At 42.1% G+C, this 23,258-nt stretch overlaps 1 protein-coding gene across 10 annotated transcripts in view; it reads left to right on the plus strand.

The window, feature by feature from the left end:
* Positions 1–23,258, plus strand: part of DPF3 (double PHD fingers 3) — a 186,463-nt gene that overhangs the window by 62,907 nt on the left and 100,298 nt on the right. For all 10 annotated transcript variants that reach the window (XR_009280056.1, XR_009280075.1, XR_009280071.1 and 7 more), the window contains exons 2-3: positions 4,482–4,642; positions 9,888–9,995. Coding sequence is in view for 6 of the 10 variants with exons in the window: in XM_058860146.1 (XP_058716129.1) it covers positions 4,482–4,642; positions 9,888–9,995 (269 nt within the window). In the remaining 4 variants the exon portion in view is untranslated. The remainder of the gene's footprint in view (positions 1–4,481; positions 4,643–9,887; positions 9,996–23,258) is intronic.

A 23,258-nucleotide genomic window follows, 5' to 3' on the forward strand; every position in this document is an offset into this window, starting at 1 on the left:
AGGGTTATGTGGACCTGTTATCACTGTTGAGCATGGTTGGTTATAGATCTTCAGGAAGTGCTCACCTTCTCTGGGTACTAACCTGAATTGTGTTAGGCACTGCAGGAGGGGCATGCTGGATTCTGCCTATTTTGTAGCTGTTATAAAAGGTGTAAGTGCCCTCAAAAATATGTGACTTTACAGGATGGACTGTGAAGTAGTGGTGGAGAGTTGCTCCACTGCTTTCAGGGCCCATCAGAATCCCTTGTCAGCACAGAAACATCTTGAACATCTGGAGTGAAGTCAGCCTCTTGGTCCTTGTTGCTAATTTATGGGCTTATAAGACAGGCAAGTTTTTGTGTTTGTTTTTTTTTTTTATTTGTTTTGTTTTTTGTTTTGTTTGTCTGCCTAGACAGCAGAGGCGTGGCACTAGGTACTATACAGAAAAGTAGTAAGTTGGAAACTTCAGTTTCTTAACACTTAAAAGAACAGTGACCTCAAGGAAGTCACAGAGTCTGATCTTCCATGCTGGTGCTTGCTGTCATGGCAATGACTACCTGCAAGGCTGCACAGACTTGCACCAGGCTCACACTGCTGTCCCAGCACCCACAGGGCTGCTGGGGCTTTCAGAGTGCTCACCTCCCTGTTCACACCAAGCTTCCATTGCACTCAGCCTGCTCTTTAGTTTCAGTCCCACTTTTTAACACCAATGAAGAGACCCTAAACTCTACCAAATATTTACCCCTCCTATGCAGCTTTGCAGGAGTATGCAATAGCATAGGTTGTTCTTTTCTAAGTCCAGGATCTTTTATCACTCAGCCAGAACCAGGTTATTTTAGTGTGCATGTGTTGGTATGTAAGTGCAAAGCCTGTGTATATGCCAGCAATGTCACTGCCACGCCTGTCCCAAACATCTGGGGTTTCACCTGGGGCTCTGCACCGAAGGGCTGTGTGCTTTTCACGGTGTGCTGACAACTGTGTTCTGTATTTCCAGTTGTGCTGCCTTCAGTAGGATTTGTCTTTCTTGTCCAGCAGTTGTGCATGTCTGCTCCTTGCTTTCTTTTTCCCAGCATCTTTAAAATCTGCACATTTGCTTATGATTTTGTGTCATTAATATCAATCTAGACAAGTCTGTGTGACCTTTAACTCCCCTGTCCAAAGGGAAGAATTGACCCTTGCAGTCAGTCACAGCACAGCACTGACTCATACATACTTTTCATAAAAATAATGAGGAAATTCCCCATAGTTTTTACAGATACTTTTTCAGGAGTAGAAGTGGAAGTCTTCCATAGCAACACAGTTTGGGAAAACCATGAAGCATGTAACAGATAATTAATCTTTTTTCTGACATATGATACACTTTATAATATTAATTTTTTTTCTCTTCTCGTATCTCACTTGCTCAAACTCAACAGATCTTTTTGAGTTTCATTTGAGCTCATGTGCTTTCCAGTCTTATTCCCACCCTTGTCTGTTCTCCAGCTCCATTGTAAACCTCCTGGGAGGGGGCTGGGATTTGTCCCACCTCCCTGACTCCACAATGATGAACACAATAGGACTGCACTTCCCCCTTTTTGCCCTGATTTTAATATATTTTCCTGCATAAGATAAAACATGCTGTGTTTAGATATGCAGCACAAAAAAAAAAAAAGAAAAAATATCTCTAAATTTGAAGTTTTGAAAAAAACCAAAACAACAAACTGAAGTTTGGAATGAGTCAGAATCCTCCAGTAAAGGCTAATGGTAAAACAAAAAAACTAGGCACTGAAAAGTAATTTCAGGAAAGCTGTTTACTACTGACATATAAGTATCATAAGGAAATATCATTTATTTGCTTTCCTATATTTTATTATTTGTCACTTAAAAAGAAAAATTCCATTTATAATTAAGGCCAGGGCAATTCCTCAAGGTCTCAGTATCTGAATATCTTTCCAGTGAATAGTTAGAGAACTGCATTTTTTTGATCATGCTTGCTGTAGTGGAGCCAAGGCAGGCATTCTTAAAATATGGAGATGACTGAATGCTTCTAAATTTTTATTTTTCTTTAAGGCAAAAATTGCATATTTAAAATCTTTGAGATAAATGTAATGAAACATCTGGACTGCAAGATTTTGTCAAAAGTGAATTTGACTCATTAGTTTAGTTGCTTCTCTGCCATTAGGATCTCAAACCCCCTTTTCTCCCCTCTAGAAAAATCTGAAATCTAGTCTGCTTGATAGTGTGATTTAATACCAAATATTTTACATTTGAAGACTTAAAGTTACTTTCAGTCTTAGGGCCAGGTGGAAACTGAAGCAATCTCCAGTCAGATCCTATGTCTGGGTTGCTGAGATGTATTGTTTTTGTTAATACAGATGCTTTGTGGTATGCATATTCTAATGACTGAAGTGATTTTTGGCATAAGGAAGACTTATGCAGTGGTGGCAGTTTTTTGTCACGCAGCTATGTTTTTCTTTCCAGTAAACTCCTTAGAGTTAGAGAGCATCCCTGGTTTAATATAGAAGGAATCTGACATAGCTCTGAGGAAGCTCAAGTGTTTGTGGAAAGAGCTGTTAATCTTTGATCAACTGGGGTCTCCTTGTTACTGACTTTGATTACACAAGTGTACAACTTTAATTACAGCTTTTAATAAGATTTCATTTCTTCCTAGTCACATTCTTTGTATAGTAGAGCAGCTTATCTTTTCCTTTTTCCCCTGTTCCCCTTCCCTTCCCCCCTGCCTTTTTATGGAAAAGGGCGTTTGAGGTCATTGCAGGGGATTCGGTGTCCAGAGGGATCCCGCTGTATGCGCTCTGCCCATGACTATACCCTCCACTTGCTGGCACAGTCCAGAGAGCTCTCTCCTTCATCTGCCCTCCAAATATCCCTGCACTGGCAGCTGCCCAGGAGCTGGTGGTCAGCAGGGGAGGACAGGTCTGAGAGGCACCATGTTTACACAGACGTTCACTGCTGCACAAAACCTCTGAAAAACCCTTAGGAAATCTCTGTAGCCAAAGGATATTCTGATCTCCCCATCACTGGATAACCTGAGACTTGAGTAAATTAAGTTCTGATTGTCAGAACTGAGAAGGGGAAACTTGAGGTGCCCCCCTTGTTATTTTCTGTATTTTTGTTCTTCCCTAAGCCTCTGCTTTTGGCCTCTGTCAACAATAGGGTACTGGTCCAGTATAGCCAAGAGGAAAAAAGTTTGACTCCCATGCAAAGCGTACAACTGAGGAGTCACTTACAAGATGTGAGTCACAAAAAAGGTTCAGATGTTAAAACAGTGGTTTGCACTGATTTGACATTCAGAGGTGTGCAAAATTTTAAAATGCCAGTTGTGACTGTGGAAGAGGATAGTGGGGAAGACAACTAATACAACAGCAAAGGGAGCTCCTTTTATCTCTGTGCACGCATCCCTTTGGCTCACTTGCTGTATGGGCTATACTCTTTTTGCACACTAATGAATATCAGAGTCAGAGCAAGTTATGTGATCTATCACTCTGCTCCTGTTTTCTAATGAACTTACCCCTAACAGGTAGCTTTCCTAGCTATTCGTGTCACGAGTGAATTTCACCTTGACAATAGATCAAGAATGAGGTTCAGCAGTGTGGCCCACCTACTTTGCAATGCTCCAGCATGACAGCTGTTTTTTGTCCTCAGGGTAGCTTTACTTTGATGCTTTTCCCTGTTTAGAAAACTTTGGGAGGAGGATTTTGGTAATCTCCAGCAGGCAGAGTTTTTAAACCTATCTCAAGGGAAGATGAAGATTCTACAGAATTTTTGAACAAACAGTTATTTATGAAGTAAGTGACATTGTCTTTAGAACTGTTATTCCCACTGGGCTCCAGAGAAAAGCAGCATTTGCCACGCTGGATCTGACTGGTCGCTGCTGTAGCCTGCTGCTCCTGGCACCTCAGGCTTCACTGTGGAAAACTCTGGAAGGCTTATGACAAAACATCTAGTCTGACCATTGTGGATATGGCTCTAGTTGTTAAGGGCTGTGTTTTAATGCCTCAGAAGCACACAGTAAGAGAACTATAGTCTTTGCTCTTACGGGCTCTTTGACACCAGAAATGCTGGAGCAAAGTTCTTCTAAACTTGGCTGGCTTTCTGGTTGCCTAAAACATACTGCAGTAGTTGTTTGAAATGACTGGTTTGCTGAATTGGCTGGACAAACTACAGGGGAAGAGAAACAATGAAATGAGTTCACTGTGGTGTATATAGGCCTGACCCAGGGTCATGGGCCAGTGTGATTGCATCATTTGCTCATTCAGTAGCCACACTGCTACTGAAAAGATCTGTGTCTGGTTTTTGACAGCCTGATCTTTTGATGAATTTGACATCGCTTTCTGCATGATGTGCTTCATCTGTGTCTCGTGTCACCAACATTCGCCTCTGTCCAGGCAAAGTTTCTCTGTTTGTTTTCTCTATTTTCAAACCAACCTCATGTCCCCTTTTCCTACTCTTGCTGGAAGCGGCCATGCAATCACTCTCACTGTCTGCCCTGTCTCTTTTGGCAGACTCGGGGACCAGTTCTACAAAGAAGCCATTGAGCACTGTCGCAGCTACAACTCTCGGCTCTGTGCCGAGCGAAGCGTCCGCCTTCCCTTCCTGGACTCGCAAACTGGGGTAGCTCAGAACAACTGCTACATCTGGATGGAGAAGAGGCACAGGGGACCAGGTTGGTAGTGCTGTGTCTGTGTATGCATGTGCATGTACGGAGGGCTGGCCACTGAGCCCTCATGGGGTTTAATTAATAGCAGCTCAAACCTGCTACAGGCCACACAGAAGAGAAACTGCTAAACCTCTGTGCCTGCAGGGGATTTCCTTTGGTAACTGCAGAGAGCTCATGCTAATTACTCCCCCTCTCTACGCTAAGAAGTGCCTGACATGGTAGTTTCTAAGGCTGCATCATTGTAGCTATTTTCATCCTATCAATCCCAGTCTGTAGCAGAAGACTCCATGCTCTGCTCTAAACTGGATTGGAATTATCTCCAAGGTGGAGGTGGGAGTTTCTCAGATAAATGCTGAAAATAAGGAATTATACTGGGAAGGATATAAAACTGAAGTAAAATATAGGAGAGTCCAGTTAATGGAATGAATGTTGTTCTAATGGTCAGAAATATATCTATAAATCCCGATTCTACTTTAGATAGGTTAACTTGGATATCAGTTCTGGAGCTGCGGTTCCCTTGGGTGCAGAGAGAAGTTGGCATATTTCCTTAAGGAGCTTTGGCTAATGCCTGTCCAACAGCTCAGTGAACCTCAAGGGAAAAGAGCACTGTTATTTTTGTAGACTTTGGTCAGTTGTTCCTTTGTTAGAAAATCCATCTGAAATCCCTTTATTGAAAGGCAAAGGACATTCACCAGTTCAAAGACTTGAGGTGTTGCTCAGACAGAAGTCCTTCTGAACCACAAAGGGAATTTGGCTAGGTTGTAGCTCAGTATCTGACCAATAATTAGTTCAGACAACAGATTTTTGACAGCATGTATTTCTAAATGTATTTCTACCTTCCTCCCTGCCCCCCCCCCCCCCCCTCCCCTTTAGTGCAGCCCAGAGAATCCAGGCAGGAAGGGACCTGGGATACATGGATACTGGAAGTGTGACATGTGCGAATGTGCATAAATATGTGCCAGTTTTCTAAACAATATTGACACCCTCCCACCTTCACCCTCCACTCTCTCAAATTCTAGATCTGAAATTATGGGAAGGCAAAGCCTGCTCCAATCTCCTCTACTGTCTGGTTTACAGGAGATTAAGTGGGAGGAATATATAGGATATTCCTTTACCCTCCTGGGGCTAAGAAAGCAATTGCTGTTTCTGAAAAGTGCCTAGCTGTGTCTCAGATGAAACTTTCCTTCTCCCTTTTCTAAGATATACTAAAGGAAGGACCCTTGTGCTCCTCCTATTACTAAAATATCAAAAGTAGTTTTAGTGTTGTCTTGCAGGACTATTAGAAAACTGTTTATATAATAAAATGCAGGCACTTCTGGTGCAGGAGAAAACAGGTGTTTTTATAGTGTTAAAAATACCCAAAGAATAGCTACCAAAACTGCTGAGGTAATTCAGGACTGCTGAATGTGGTTCACAAGATGGGAGTTGTCTACACTTCTGAACTAACCCTTTTTTTCTAGGGTGTCTTCCTAACCACAGTCAAGTTTTTTGCTTCAGATGAAAATTCTCTAATCCCAAGAGATTATGCTTTGGATAAACTAGGTTTCTTCCTGTTCCTTCCTTTTCCTTTTCCTTTTCCTTTTCCTTTTCCTTTTCCTTTTCCTTTTCCTTTTCCTTTTCCTTTTCCTTTTCCTTTTCCTTTTCCTTTTCCTTTTCCTTTTCCTTTTCCTTTTCCTTTTCCTTTTCCTTTTCCTTTTCCTTCTCTCGCTCTTGTTATAAGTAAGGTGCTACTATTTTTATCCTTCTGAACACAGTCAGAATACATATATACATACATACATACATACATACATACATACATTTATACATATATATACACATACATATATACACATACATATATACACATACATACATACATACATACATACAGGTATACATCTACTGTATGAATCTCATTGGCATCTGTACACATGCAGAAGGAATCATCACAAGTGTGTTACAGCATAACACCAGGGACCAAAATGTCTTAATTCTTTGCCTTTCTCAGCCACAAGCTTCGTGGACTACCTCAAGAAAATTAATTTTGCAAATCTTTCCTTCCTCACTTCTGATAGTGAACTATTTGGCAGCTTGCCCTGCAGAAGGGGATAGGTGACATTTCTCCTGCAGGTCTGCACTGGAGACGAATGGTGGAGCATTCTTCACAGAGAGTATCAGGTGAAAGAAGCCTCCTGCATCTGCCTTGGCCACCAAATCTGATGACTTTGTTATTTTGAATTAGAATAATCAGTGTGAAATGAACCAGCCCTCCTCCCCCATATTTCCTTTCCTCTTTCTTGATTTTTATTAGCCCATTTAGTGCTCCCTGGAGTGTCTTTGCGTAATCTGTTTCTTGTAGTATCAATTTCTTGTAGTATTAGGGTGAGTCAAGGCATCCCTCTACAGTTTTAGCATGTCCGGTTTTGGTCTGTACACAGTGGACGTGTGCCCATACTAAAGGACTCTGAAAATTCTCTGCCAGCTATCCTGGTATCTGTCTTGTGTGCTGTGCTCCCTACCATTTACTATCCTTAACCTGAAAAACTAGATAAAGATAAATGGCAAAGCTCCAAGACCTATTTTCACTTATACAGACTTGAAAAACAGAGAAGAGTCAGGAACTCAGCATATTAACCTGAGTTCTTGCTGTCCTCTTTGTTAAAGGAGTCAGAAATCTGCATCTCCTGATAAACAGTTCAGGGTTAATTTCACACAATACTGCACATAACTCCCTCCTTTTCCCCTCCTCCTCTGGCCTTTCACACGAGCTTTGAGTTATGACTCTCCTACACTAATGAGATAAACAACATAACTCACTGCAGGTTCTGCTATTTCCTCTGTAAGCAAATGGTTGGAACCTTCTCGGGTTGCCCTATAAGGTACCAGAGAGAGAGACAACCCACTGAGGGCTGAAGACAGTAATATGCATTTTTTCCATATTCACTGCAAAACTGCCTGTGAAGGAGCTGCATTCAGAGCATTCAGAACTGACCCTTTCCCTGTTGCCTCTCCTTTGTGTAAGATCTACACTTCATGTGAGCCAGCACAGAGATAGAAGAGGAACAGGGTAGAGAAATCAAGGTACCATTGGTGGGTTGAATGAAGTGAAAATCTGATATGTGTTCTAAGTTCATTGGATGGCAGTGTATTAATGAGCAGGTGTATTGTGAGCAGCAACACAGAGCTTACCTGAAGGGTTGCAGAGGTGGGTGTTGGATCATCCGTTTCTTATTGATCTACCTGCCACCCTCTAAGGAAAAGGGTTTCCCAGCTCTCTTCTTTCCAGTTTCTAATTGGGCTTTCAGCATGTGTAGTTGGCTTTTGCTGTCCTGCCTGAATCCAGAACTGCTCTTTCATATGAGTGCTTGCATTTGCAGATATTCCCCCAAAACTAGTAGATCTTTGCTCCTCTCTGTCTGGGACAAAAGGTGTGGTACTTATTCCTTCAAAAGGCTTTTCTGTGGAGGCCCGTGCAATGGAGGGCTGATTCTCTATCCTACTGCTTTGATCTGCCAATTGCCATTTCTGTGTTGTCTTAAGTTCCCGCACAGGACCTGCTGAGAAAGGGTGGGGCTTCTTGCCTCCACCTCTTTAATTACTCACATCAGAGCCAGGCACAATCCACCTCATCATTATAGCAATTGTTTGCAGTGGCTAATGTTTTCAAAGTGGCACGAAGAAGGATGTCCAAACACTGCATAAGGGGTGGTTATTCATATTTTTATTTCCAAACCGGTCTTAGGCAACTGTTCTGAAATGTGTGCTTCTTGGGATGTGCACAATGCCCAGCTTTCTGGGCATAAGTGTAAGAAGGGCATGAAAAGCCCAAGCCCAATAGCATTCTGTGCCCTGAAACAGCCAGAATCTCTGCAGATACTCCATCACTTGGCTGTACTCAGGCAGTACGCCACAGATGCTCCAAGGCCTTGAAAGTAGGTGGAAGGTGCTGGGGTCTGAGCTGGCATTCCCAACAGTTGAAATATTTAAAACCAGTAACTTAGGTCTCACCTACAGAATTTGATTAGCACATTCCCTCGAGGTGAATGATGTTATTGTGTCTTCCTCCCCACCCTCAAGTAAGAGGATATTGTTTTTTTCATTATTCTCAATTGGTCTGGTGAGTTGCTTTTGTTCCCAAGCTGATATTCACTCCTAGCTGCTTCAGAAGAGAGGAGAGAGCTCTTGGGCCATCCTCCTGCCCATGAGCTGTTCTATTTTACTGGCACCCCCTTGATGCTGTCCAGCTGTTCACTGTCGGTACAGTTTCAGATATAGCAACACCACTCCTGTTCTCTCTCTTATGTGGTCTTTCCTGGTTTTTGAGGACAATGAGTCTGGAATTGAAGTCATGCTTTGTAGCCCCTTCAAGACAACAGCAACAGCAGAAGGGCAAAGATGCCAAACCAGAACTGGTAGACAGAGAGGGCAGGAAAAGCAGAGGAGAGAATTAAATTCCTCCAATTTTTCTTTCTGGGTATTTCTGTGTGCCATGACTATCTGGGGCAGTTGAGGATACTTTGAAGCACTTGTCGGTGTGCTTCTGTGCCCCTAGAAATGATGCATTCACAAAGCCCTGCTGTGTCCTGAATGCAAGAGAGCAAAGTATAGCTCGAACATTGGCTGAAGGGTGTCTGCCAGGAGAGCCAGGGCTGCTCAAAATCCAGTGATGCCAAATGTGATTTAAGGGAACATGCAATGATATAAACATCATTGTGTATCTCCTCCCTCATTCAGAGTAAAGGCATGAGGAGGTAAGAGTCAAAATGAAGAATTAACATTCAAACAAAAGTCCAGAATGTAAGCAAAACTACAGTCAAACCTCTTGAATCTTGGTTTGCTCCCGTTTGGAAGACAAAAATTTCCTGAGCTGCTCTGTGCATCAGGGCCTCAAGATTTGCATGTCAGAACATCATCTCTTCTCTCTCAAGGGGCTTTCTCTGCCCGTGGAGGAGGCATCGCCCCTGTGACCCAGGAGAGTCTGAAATTCTATTTACCCTGAAGAAATCACAAATTATTTATGTGCAGCTCTGGTTTCAGTGAGCTGAGTGAAGTGTCTAAGTGAGACCTAGATTCTCTGTAGGCCTGATCCCAAGAGGTGCTGAAGAGCCTCAGGAGCACTGGATGCCTTGAGAGTGTAGCTCTGTCTCATGATTTGCAGGATTGAACCTTCCAAGAAGGAGATGCTGGAAGGGCAAAAACAAAGATGCTAGAGACATTGCTTGTGGTTTACATACTGAAACGTGATTAATTTTTTGCCTTTAATCTTCAGGCCTGGCCCCAGGTCAGCTGTACACATACCCAGCACGTTGCTGGCGCAAAAAGAGGCGTTTGCATCCCCCTGAGGATTCCAGGCTGAAGCTGCTGGAAATTAAACCTGGTAAGTATTTGTTTGCTGCCTCTCCCGAGCTGCAGAGCAGCTGGCATACATGCAAACCTGGCATTTAGACCTTGGACTTTATCTTTGCTGCTTTCCAACCATTTCTCATTGCATCTGTTGCATCTTACTTGATTTGCTGTAACCATAACCACCAAATCCTCTGCGTACAACTCATCCCTTATAAAAAATGTGAACAACTTGTATTGAATGCAAGGGGAGCTGAATTTACCTTCAGTAGAGTTGAATCTTGGCTTCTATTAGAAAATTCACAAGGATGTAAAGAATCAATGTATTACTAACTTTTTCCTTGGTGCATTACTAATACAAAGTCTCACTGGCATCTGCTGCCTGATCTTTGTGAAAGAGACCACTGTGTGTGAAACAGTAAGTATAAGATAAGATTTTTCTTGGTGGGGCTGGTGATGAGGGGTGTGACCAGATTATAAACAACAAGTAATATAAAATAGTGAGCACTTGCCACATTTGTGTATTTCTGTCTGACCGTATGTGTACCTTTGTCCGTTATTCTTTCATTCTTCTTGTCCTTGCTACTCTTGCACAATTAAAATATGCAAAGTGGTGAGTCTGGATGCTGAATGAGTGACTGTAAAGCAGATGTGGAGGAGCTGCAGCTGTGTCAGGTAGAGTGTTGTGTAGTGCATTCTTCCCTGCAGTTAGTAATAAAGGCTTGCTGTCTCTGGGGCCAGCTATTATGAGAAAGAGGGAGCACATATACTCACAGCTGTATGTGGTTTTTAAGAGGTGAGACACTGTCAGTATAAAAAGTGCAGGAGAAAACCCCCAAATGTAAATTAAGAATATTTAAAAAACCTGTTTGACAGAAGAAGGTGCCTGGGAACTGAGCTGTGCTCAGCAATACTGATGACTTTGCTTCTATGCAGTACTTGGTGGAGAGAGAGGAAAGGGCAACAGACACAAGTTCTAAACCCATTAAAATCAGAGACAAAATTCCTGTTGATTCTGGTAGAAATAGTTTTTGAAAACTCCCTACTTTCAGTAAAGGAGACATCAGTGGACAGTTGAAAAAGAGGAAGAAATGTCTATAACTGCTCAGTTGGGGTTCAAACCAAGGGCAAAATCTCAACCAGAAAAAAAAACTAGACCTCACAGCAGAGCTGCTTGGAAAGAGCTGATGAAATCAGTCACATACTTTGATGAAAATGAGACTGGACTCTAGGAAGAGGATGATGTTGGCTCACAGAAGTGCCTACCTTAGACTTTGTGATGATGTCTTGGTACTGCTGTGCCTTGGTAATTTTATAAGATAAAGCAGTAGGGTAGAGTTTGACACTTTTTTGTTTGCATTATTCTTCTTTGCTGTACTCACTGAATGCCAAATTAGTGCATCCTACATGCCACAGGGCATGAAAGGCAATTACCACAAAGTTATCAGATAAAGAGACCTCAGCATGTCTGTCTCTGTGTTGTTTTCACTGCTATAAACATCTCCTCTGCATCTCAGGAGTGCTACTTTTGTTGCATTGCCGGTGGCAACCAAATAAGGCGAGTTATATTGCTCTGCCATTTAAATCTATTTTCCAACCAATTTCTATCTAGTGATTAACTTTCCTTATCAGTTATACCACAAAACAATTTCATTCCATCTGTGCATATCCAGAATAGACTCACTAGCCAAAAGTGGGATTTTTCCCTTTTCTGATCTGAAAGTGTAAAACCTATGGAAAACACTGGACCTCCATTTAAAGGTAGCTTTTGAGATTTGGGAGAAAGAGAGTATAATTTATATTCAACATGGACAGCAGAAATACTGTAGATTTTGGAGGGGAATACAGTCGTAAAACCTAATGCTGAACCTAGGAAGCTACCTAATGCTGACTTCTTTAGTCCTCAGTTAAACATCAGATGGTTGTGTGGGGCAAAGATGTGGAAATTTAAGATTACTAAAATGGACAGCTGTAGGACATATAATACAAATTTAAAAGAAATCTAATCTACATGTTCCATAGTTTTACTTCACCTATGACTTAGGCATCCTGTTCATTCCTTAGAGCTGATCTCAGCAGTTAGAGAGTGGTTAATGTGCAAACAGCTGATTTTTATAGAGGAGGCTGTGGAATTGTTGATATAGTTTTATAGATATTTATAATTGTTACGTGGCATGTGCAAGCAATGCACTTCTACATCAAATCAGGGCTAAACCTTAGTTGTATTATGTTAACTGCATAGAAGTACTTCTTGTAAGACAACCACTGTAACAAACACAGAAGAGAATCTTTGCTCCAAAAGTTGTCATTCCAGCAGTTAATGGGAGTGGCACCAGGGGTGTGAATACCTGCTTGAGCTGCACCTGGGCTTTCAAAGAGGCTTATAGCAAAAAGTTGTGTTCAGAAGGTCCTGTATTCAGAAGACACCTACATAATTCAGGAGATACACAGACCTAGGATTTTTGTTTTGGTAAGTCATAGGCAGGCATCAGCTGGTCAGTAAGTAGCATCAAACTATTGTCTTGCCAGCAGTTTGTGGGTACAACAAGTCATTTAGTAATAGTATAGTATACTATTTTAGTTTTATAAACTAACATAGTTTTATATAGTTTTAGGTTTATAGTTATAACCTGCTTTTGAAGGTTTGTGTAGTGCATGACACGACTCAGTGAATAAGAGTTTCACATTTGGTGATACCAAACTCTGATGAAGAAAATCATGCTCCAATGGTCTGCTGTTTTTTTTGTAAAATGCAAGGTGCACTACAATGTTTTTCCTGGGGTGAGTTGATGCCTGATTCTTAATAGAAGATGCCTCCTCCAGACTGTCCACATCTCTTTTGTATAGCAGGGACCAAAACTGAGCACAGTATTCCAGGTGTAGCCTGACAAGCACTGAATATGATAATTACTTATCTCTGCTGGTGATGCCCTTACTGATGCAACCCAGCATCCTGTTGGCTCTATTTTTTTTGTCACAGCAGCACACTGTTCATTCATATTGAGCTCATGGTCCACCAGGACACTGAGGTCTCTTTTCACAGAGCTGCTCCCCAACCAGGCAGATCACAGCCTGTCCTGCACTCCTGGATTATGTTTTCCCAGATACATTTCTGTTGCTGTAGGACATGAAATGATTCACACGGACACAGCTCAATGTATGATAGGAAAAAGAGAGTGATTTATTCCATAATTCCAATATTTATAGATTCTCAACAATGACCAGGGACTGGATAGTCAAGTTACCACCTTCCCAATCACACTGGTCATGAGAAATGTCCATCAAAAGACGTTTCTTTAATGGAATGTATAAACATCTATGTTTATAGTTACTTTCCTGGGAAAGTGGCTAGAAACTATGAAAACAAGATCAGAAGGTTTAGTTCTCAGGGCGACACATTTCCTAGGTGCAGAATTTAGAACTTACTAGGTATTGATAGTCATATAATATTTGTGAAAATAAACTTCTGTTCAACCAAGTATGGGAAGCCTGCTTCTCTGCAGAATCGAGCAGTGGTGTTTGCATGGCACTTCGGCACAGAGCAGTGGGAGGGCTGCAAGCAGCTCATGCTTCCACATTAATTCAGCTGCCTGTTCTCCTGCCCAGCAAAAGAGAAGCAGAGCTGAGCTCCTGTTCCTGACAAGTCTGGAAATGGGTGAGGGAGAGGGTTGAGCTAGGTAGCCTGACTTCCAGTGGAATCGGAGAAAAAGGAGAATTTATAACTCTACCACCACTGTGAATGCGAGCAGTAGGATTCAGGCCCTTCGCAAAATCAGAGCAGTTGGAAGGAGAAGGGTTAGAAATGAGAGGGACATCCTGGATTAGACCCAAGGCCCCTTGAAATTATAATTGATCCTTGTCCTATATACTTAGTGGTTTCGTGGTGCTGGGTAGTATGATTCTGTGTTGGGTCAGCTATCAAAATTGTGGAAGTGCTACTGCCTACAAGTAAACCCTGCTGACAGGCAGGTATTACCCAAGCTTTGCACCTGTGCAGATGAGAACAGATATGGTGAGTGTGGCCAAAAACTCTGGTGGAGTTTAAATTGGTAGTGTCCTACTTCAGTCTCACAAGATGGCTAAATATAGGTACATACCTACATACCTACAGAGCTTTTATTTCACATGGTATGTAAGTCTAAAGAATATGACTGTAATGTTTTTGTGCCAATTTGCTGATGTCCTTTGGTTTTGGACTGAAAGCCCACAGTGAGGTTTCAGAGTGGGCAGCCTTACCACCCACTTGGAGGGTGTGAAGTAGAGTTTGTTTATGCTACTGCTGTGCTGAGAATGAGCTGGGGTCCTGTGCTAGTGTCTATCCTCTTACTTATATCTGGACAGTCCAGTGTTCAGCTGAGCTACAGAAATAGAGTTTTTTTACCCGTTGCTGGGTAAGTAAAAGCAAACAAAATATTTGTCATTTGCTATTATGAACCATGGTAGTTGTTTGAAGCAAGTACTGAAAACAGATTTTTAGTTCCAGTTGAACAATGCCTGATCTGTTTTTAGTCTAGCATATAGGGTATACCTAGGTGAGTGTGCTTGTGGATGAATGAACTAAATCCTTACAGATAAGCTGTTATCTCTTTAAAGCATCTCTATTTACCTTTTGGAGACTGTGACTGATTGTACAAGGCACTGTATGCTTCCTGGGAAGTGAGAAGTGCTCCCAACTCTTGGGGGAGATGCTGAGCACGTCTGTGGAGATCTGTGGTCTTTAAGATGGGGCACTTCACCAAGATAAAGTTAAGATGACATTAAAAAGCAAAGAACAGAATTTGCAGTAGTATCTCTTAGCATAGCATCTCGAGACTCAAGCAGCATGTTAGATCATCATCCCAGGGGTTGTTGTGAAGTCATCTGAGCCATATACTTCCAGTCCAGATATACAAAATATAGTGAAGGAAGTACTTTGATTCCAAAATGGAGAAATGAGTGACAAAGGGAATAGACTAATTCCATGATGTTTTAACCAGAGGTTTGTGGTACAGCAGGAAGTCAAACCCCAAACCAAAAAGAACACAGTGCTGCTGAATTCCATATTATTTTTTCTACTCCTGGTTGCTATGGCTAGTTTCACTCCAAGATATTGGAGCCAAAAAAATAATTCAAAAAAGTTAATTCCACGAGAATTTCCTTTTACATTGTTTCTCCCATTGGCCAATTAATATTGACTAGTTTCACTTTTGATTTCAGCAATTTCTACACAAACACATGTTGGTTCCTGTTCCGTACGACAAGACAGTGGTGTTGTTTTGCTATAAGCACTGTAAAGAGAGGCACAATTCTTCTTAACAAAAACTTTCTCTACTATTTGACACTTTTCCTACTATTTTCTCTGTAATTAAAGGTCATGTTATGTTATAGAACCTGCCTGTGGCTCCTTTTTAAGGTCCATTAAGACTATCTTAGGATCATAACTGGAAGAATAATTCTGGTGCCAAATAAGAGTATGTCTGTAATATGCAGATGAATTGGATACAATATTCCTGAAGGAGGCTATAATATAAACCTATCAGCTGTTCAGACTTCTGACAGATTTCTGCAGATATGAGTTTACAAAAGATACTTTCTGTGTAGAGCTTATTTCAGGTTTTTTAATTGTTCATGGCTTTTATCAACGTGATCAACCCTGCATTTGAGGTGGAGCTGACTTGACAGGAGCAGGTTTGTTTCTCTGATTATTTGGTCTGGATTTCTCACGTAAGACGGATTTCAAAAGCCCATTAGCAAACTTTCTGTGAGTTTTGCTGCTGGCTCTCCAAAACTCTGAAATTAAAACATCATTTAAAATCTACTTTCAATCCAAGTCTTTCTGCGCTGTGAACTACTTTGCGTTAAAAAGCAAAGGGAGCCCCCCAGGTCTCCTCGCCTCTTGTGACACGTCCTTTGAATCTGGCCGCTTTAGGGCTGTGTGGCTGCGGCGGCGCGGCGCGGCCGGCAGAGGGCGCGGCGGGCAGCGGGAGCTCCGCGCCCGGGCCGCTCCCAGCGGGAATTCCCCGCGGCAGGAACGGCCCGAGCGCGAGGCTGCGCGCGCTGGGAACCGCAGCCGGCCTGCCGAGAGCCCGCAGCAGATCTCAGTCACACTCACACTCACACATCCCCGTTTTTGTCACCTGGTGGAGAAGAAAACAAACAAAAAAAAACCCCAAAAAACTCAAAACTTTTTGGGACAGGGAGGATGGGTGGTTTTCAGTTCCTATTTAATTTGTTAGAAAGCACATCTGCATCCTGACCGTGCCGAGTCCTGAGCTCGGTCTATCATGTGCGTCACATTTCCATAGAACTTTGGAACAAAATCAAGCTTTATATTGTGAATCCAAATCTGAGAGCAGGGATGCCAGAAGGTGTTCAGTTTTTGTCTTTGCTGGTTTTTCTGTACCAGTACAAATATTGAATTCTGCCTTTTCTTTTGGGTTTCTGGCCTAAATTTTAGTATGTGTTTATTCATCAGCTAAGCCTGCAGCTTACAGATGGGTCCATCAATGCTCCTGAATCGAAACAGTAGGCTCCAATTCTCCACTAATCTTGTCTTCACAGCAGGACATGGCACCACAGGCAAGAGCTGCTGCTTTAAGGCACTTACACATCCAGCTATGCCTTGTGTTAGAAAAAGTGACTTTCTGTCACCAAGAGAAAACTCATCAGTGTGGGGCCTCCTTGTCAATCAGCTTCTTTCTATTACACACTGGTTACATTTAACCAGTTTATTCCATCTCATCCACCACCTTTAAATTCTACCTACAACAGGGACCTTTGCTGGTCCAGCTCTCTGGCCAGATAAAATTTGATTTTAAATTCTTACATGGCACTAAGAATATCAGAGAACCTGTCTCTGCATGTATTCACTGACACAGAATCACGACACAGAAGTCGTGCAGTGAAATATGCATTTGTCCTGTTGCCAGTCTGCAGTAGAGGTGCCCATCTCAGCACTTCAAGTCATACCACACCACGACATCCTTGCATCTACTGTGCCCCACACAGGACCAGGGCCAGTGGAATATGTCTTCTCCTCTCAGCTTCTCAGTATGTGAAATGGAGGTGCTAAAACATCAGTCTCGTTTGTCTGACTCAGAGGAGTACCTAACAGTTACCTAATAAATACTTCCAAGAGAGATTGGGAGGGGTATGGGAGGCCTCTAAATAAAAATAAATGAATGGATAAATCATGCCATTTGCAAAGCCCTCAAAGCACCAGCATTAAATGTTTTGGCCAGAAAGCCTTGCAAAACTGGTATGGAAGTGTACCAGCTCTGGTGCACAGCCTGGGCTTATGTGTACCAGGATGATGATGAAAAAATAAGTAATTTGTTACACACCCATATATACAAATAAAGAGACTCACCACAGGTGAATTGTTGAGCCAGTTTTTGCAAGGCTGGCTGTGCAGTGTAATTGCTGGAAAGATATCTCGAGTTTTGCACAGCGTAATTCTTCTTGCTTTGTTTTTCTGGGCACTGGGGAGCCAGCCTTCTCTATGTCATGGCTGCCAGGGCTGTGGTAAGCTCTCCTTCACATCATGCACTGCTCTTGCTGGGTGTTGTTACATGTGATAAGCTGCAAATTCTTAGACTAATTCAGCTCAGTGGGTGTAAGTAAATGTGTATTTTCCTCCAAATGGAATGTCATGATTTTGCAGTTATGGAAGTAAAATGCAAATTTCTATAAAAGCAAATATTCTATAAATAGCCCAGTCAAGAAAACAAAAACTCCACAGTCATGCTGGTAGAATTTACAGGATTAACTTTGTGTGAATAGTTTCTCTTTCATTTGTAAGATCTGGAACAGGTCACTACACGTATTTTATATTCAAAGTTTTACCAGGAGAACTCTGTTGTTTAGCTAAGACGGCTTGTATGAATCACCCAGGATTACTCTTGGTTCTTGTGTGGCTGAGCCAGTTTGCATAATTAAGAGAGAGATGCATGAAGAAGCTACTGGGCTTTGGAACCCCTCTGGGTTTTGATCAAAAGCCCACTGAAGCCAAACCCCTCTGGCTCTAGTCATCAGGCTAAGGCAGCAGTAGCAACTGAACAAGATAAGACAATTTTGGAAGCTGTTAAATCTAGTTTTCTGAGTTCTCTGGATCTTATCACTGGGAATGGGAACATAGGCTGCATGTGCAGCCTCCCACAAACACAAAGCTGTTGTAATTTCAGAAGCAGTGCAGCCACTTAAAGGTATTTTTTTCCACTGGTGTGTCATCTTAGCTGTATTTAGTATATTTGTGAAAATAGAGTTATGATGACTTTAGAGGCAGGCTGTTCTGAAAACTGTTTTGGTCACTACAGTTAGCCATTAAATTGAAGGAATGGATTGTGCTGTTGATCTCCTTGGAGCCTCTACAGTGTGACTGCAGGTCACCTCTCTGGGCTTGATCTCAAAGATGTGAGGGAGGGCTCGGACAGCTGAGATGGCGTTGGCTTGAAATACCTGGGCTGCTTGAGAGAGAGCTTACTTGTGGTGCTGCCACCCTCTCTGAGCTATCCAGCCCATTGTTTTGCTCATTTGATGTTCTTGGCCACTGTGTTTGACCTACACCCGGCTGCTAGGATGCATCTTTGGGAAGAGGTTATTCAGCATGTGCCTCTCCAGCTGCTGAGGCCTGACTGAGAATGATGTGTCTCTAGGAGACACATTATTACTCCTGGAGAGGTAGAATGCTCTGGGATTTATCTCCTTGCTATGAAGTTAACATTGATGTGTGTAAGTAAGCATCAGGATTATTTATTTATGAAATAAACAGATTTAACCTTAAAATTAAGGGAGTGAAGGTAAGCTCAAAGCTTACCAGGAGAAAGGGCTATGGAAACCACTGGGGAGCACCAGGGGATGGCACCTGGGGAAGTGCTGGAACCTGTCAGATCCATTTCCCTCAAGGCACAAATCACCAGCTCTCCAGTATGGGGAGGGGCAGACAGGAACCTGTATGCCCTGTTTGAGTCCTAGAACTAGAACTGAACCTGAACAGCTTTCCTGGCAAACCTACTGCCCCTTTTCTAAGTATAACCAGTAAAAATGCCTGAAAAAGGATAAGCCACGTTGTCAAAAGGGTTTTTGTGGGGCACAGGTACTGTTCAAATGCAAGTACTGGACACAAGATTCTAGGAAATGGGTATTTTTAATCTAATTCATTGCATCTATTTTTTCTGCTCATATGAGTAATTCTGGGAATTCTCTGGTAATCACATGAAAAAGGGTTTATAGGATCAAGCCCCCAGGGCTTAGTCTCATAAGATGCCAAGCTGTCTAACCCCAGCAAAGGAAAGCACCTGAGCTTAGGTTTTAAGAACATGAGTGATCTTTTAGGAATTAATGGGACTTGCCACATGCTTAAAGTTAAATCTACATGTAAAGTACTGGGTTGGACCAGACTTGCAGGTTTGGTACTCAGCATCCTGCACAGAGCCCAGGGAAGTGACTGGCCTACTAGGTCAACAGTATGGTAGAACCTATGTGCTGCTTTATAGAAGAAAATGTTAACAAAAACCAGCAAAGATATTATGGAATATAATTACATAAAATATGGCTTAAAAATCCCTATTTATTAAATTTTATTGTTCTCCTGACACATAGCAAATTAAATTGATTTGTAGCATGAAATATTTTAATATTTATAGCAGGTGTTATTTTCCTGGTGCATAATACAAGAGAATGAGCAATCAATGTTAATATAACGTTCAGTTTCAACTCTTACAATGGAAGCTTTATAGAATTACTGAGAGTAGAATGGAGAGAGTATGATGACTTCCCCTCCCACATCCCTGTACCTCCTACCAACCTTCCCTGGTGGAAGTTTCCATTCTTCATTCCCATTCTCTGTAGTAAACATTTTACAGCCTCATAATCATCTCGTACCCAAGAGATACTGAGTATATTTTTACTAGATTATTACTAATTTCAATATTCCCTGCATTTTGCATTTGATTGACTAACAGTTTATTACAGGTGTTTTATTCTTCAGGATTCTGACACTATTGGTGTTTGGTACAGCATCCCTTCCCAGTAATGAACTCCATTGGGGAAGGAGGTTTGATGCAATACATTGGAATAGGTGGATGTGGCTTTTATGTGCAATGTCCTCTGGACCACAGATCTCACTTAGCATGCACTTGGAGCATGGTTCCCCTTAAACAAACCAGGTAATTTAGGCCTAGGACCTAAGCTGTTGCAGGTAGGTAGTTCTGATAAAGACAACAGCAAGCAGCAATTTCCATCAGCTAAAGCTGATGAAAATTCTTGATGTAAGAGAAAGGATGAAAACTTTACCCCTCTTGATGGAAATTATGTCCTTCTGAATGCATGTGATTGCCCTTGGCAAGTATGGGGTTTATGTCTCAGGAAAACATATGGTCATGATTAATATCCTATGCATGTCCTAAAGAGCTATAGTGAAAATCCTTTTGGTTTTGGCCTAAAGTAAACAGCTTTGCAGGATGGTAATAAAAGACAAATTTTCAAAGCTGGCTCAGATAGAGTGCTAAAACTACATATAAACATTTGAAGCAAGTGACTCATTTCTTTGTGTTTTTGAGGGATGGTGAATGCTTTTATCTTCTCATGATTTCCTTGGTGCAATGTCTTTAAATGACACAGTTACAGATACGTGCTACTCTGACAAAGTGAGGTTCGTGGTTACAGGAATTTCTGCAGTGATGCTAATTTGTAAGTGATGCTATGGATACATCTGCCATGTAATGCTCATTGCCTAAGTGAGGTAGCAGCACGGCAGGAGAACTGGAAACACAGAGGCTGTATGTGTGAGCAGTGCTAGACACCAGGACAGTATCAGCAACAAAGACACTATTAACTGAATAGAAAGGACTCAGGATTAAGTGCTTTGTGCCTCTGAAGCTGCTATACCAGGACTGGCACTATAAATATAGTTACAGTATACTCTTCCAGGGAGCTTTCTGTTAATATCTGAGCGGGCAAAATAAAAAAAAAAATAACCTCTTTCTGCTAAAGATGATGCCCCAAGTACATCTGAACTCTCAGCAAGTGCTACAGATGGAACAAGAGTGCGTCCAACTTTTTTGTTTTGCCTTTCAATCCTGAATCTTAATTAGTTCCCTACTGCTTTAGTACATGCACAACATTCTAATAGTCATAAGGACTTACTCCAATCCACACTGCCATTTCCACAATTCCCTCCTTCATACCAATAGCAATTCTCTCCCCACCAACCCCCCCCAATATTTAGGAACAGTGTAAAGAAAACTAAATAGCCGAGCGTGTAGCTGTAGATTGATGAGGTTGTCACACCATTCTCTTCACCGTTTTCTTCCAACCTGCACTGTGCTCTAATAGATGGATGATTGCCGGGGGAGAGAGAGACTTAGCAAATCCCACAGCCAGATGTTCAGGGATGGACAGAGTGACCTTCTCAAGGAACCCAGAGGACTATAGCTGTGTCCTTCTGAGGGAGAAGGACAGGCAGGTGCCTCTGGCTGCCTGTGTTTATCTCTCATTTCAAAAGGAGCACAAATGGACTCAGCATGGCTGCAAGGATGGATGTTTTTCAGTGCATCGCGGGAAATGACCAGTCATCCGTCTCTTCACTGTGGAGTCTGCCTGCAGCCATCAATCTTGTAGCCCAGCATGGCAGCTCCTTTTGGCTTAGTTTGGCTCAGTGTTAGATGAACAAAGGAAAATGAAAGCTGAGCAGAAGGAAAGGAGAGAAGAGCAACTATTCTCTATTTCACTTTGTTTTCCCCTTGCATGGCTCCCTCTCTCTCTACCCCATTATCATATATTTTCACTGCATTTTGTAAGGTGTGGAAATGTATATTTTCAGGGTCTGGGAGTTTACAGTGTTTCTCTGTTAGCAGAGAGGAGAAAGGAGAAAGATATTGAAAAGACATAATTCAAGGCCCAGAGATTCAATTTTTCAGACTTTTCTGTGGCAGTTTTCAGAACAAGCATGCCCTAGTTAGCTGCAGCAGACAAGGAGAAGGAATATAGTACCTTTCCTCCATCTTGCTGTTTTTCTCCCTTGTTTTCTTGATTCCTTCCTCACTGCCACATTAGTGTTTTCAGGTGTGTACTTCACCCCTCCATTCCTATTCTATTCAAAAAGCAATCAACAGAGCCACATGATGGGACTTTCTGGATACAGATGTGTACTGATGCCCAGAGCCATGATGGCAGCTCCTGCTGGCAATTTAGTTCACTTGGGTTAAGCCTTCTTGATACAACAGCACTGGGCTGTGCAGACTTTGCATGAGCTGCCTGACCTCATCCAGGACCCGTGGTTCCTACTGTGAAACCAGAGGTCATGGCAATATCTTCATTGGTATGCCGCCCATCAGAGGAAAACACATTCAGACACATCTGTTTGCACACCTAGCACTGAATTAGCCAGTTTCAGCAATGAACTCAGATGGGCCAGTTTTTGCCTGAAATACTCAGATTTTATGTACTTTGAGCCAGGCTGAAAGGGAAAAAAGATGTGTGAATACACTGCCTGCTGGATTCCCATAGCTAGGGTCTGCTTTTTTTTTTTTCCACAGTGAGCTGTAATGTTGTTGCTTATTAGTTTTCCCCTAATATTCTTGCCTCTGGATATCATAACAATTCATGTTTGGCTTATTCTGTAGAAGGCTTATGTAGAGATAGCATTGTTCCCCTTAGCACTGCCACACTGTGGTGTTTGATTAGTGCATTTAAAAAAATGTGTGACTGCATTTACCTTTTAATTTTCCCGGTTGACCACAATGATCTAAGTAAGCATCAGGCCTGACAGAGCCAGGCCTCCCTGCAGAACTATGGTAGGAGATTTCTCTCTCCCAGTTTTTACTGTAGGCAAAGAACTGAGATCTCCCAGGTATACAGAAGGACCAACTAAGCACTGAGGCAGAACAAGGGAACTCTGTAAATACTGGACATAGAAATCTCTGAGAAATCTTTACCTGCTTTCAACCCAAATGTGCCATCTGGAGTGAACAGACTTATGCCAAGATGGGGAAAATTTATACCATCATGGGCTTAAAGAGCTGCTTTGCAGTATGTGCTGAGGTTTTTTTTTTCTTCTTGCCATAAACTTAAAGCATAAACCCTCAAGGAAAACATTTGTTTGGTGAAAACCAGTTTCTCCTCCCCCATGCCTTGCATAAGCAGTCTTTACAAGTGGACACAAGACCTTTCTGACTGGGGATATTCAGGGAATTCTTTTGTATTTTCTTTACAAAATGGATGGCATCCTTTTCCAACCTGTGCACTTAATTGTGCCACTTTTGAATGAATGGTCATATTTTCTGCTACTACCCATTTTGCCTCCCTGCAAATTCTGAAA

The sequence above is a fragment of the Poecile atricapillus genome, chromosome 1 (genome assembly GCF_030490865.1).
Source record: "Poecile atricapillus isolate bPoeAtr1 chromosome 1, bPoeAtr1.hap1, whole genome shotgun sequence".
In the NCBI taxonomy this organism is placed as follows: Eukaryota; Metazoa; Chordata; class Aves; order Passeriformes; family Paridae; genus Poecile; species Poecile atricapillus.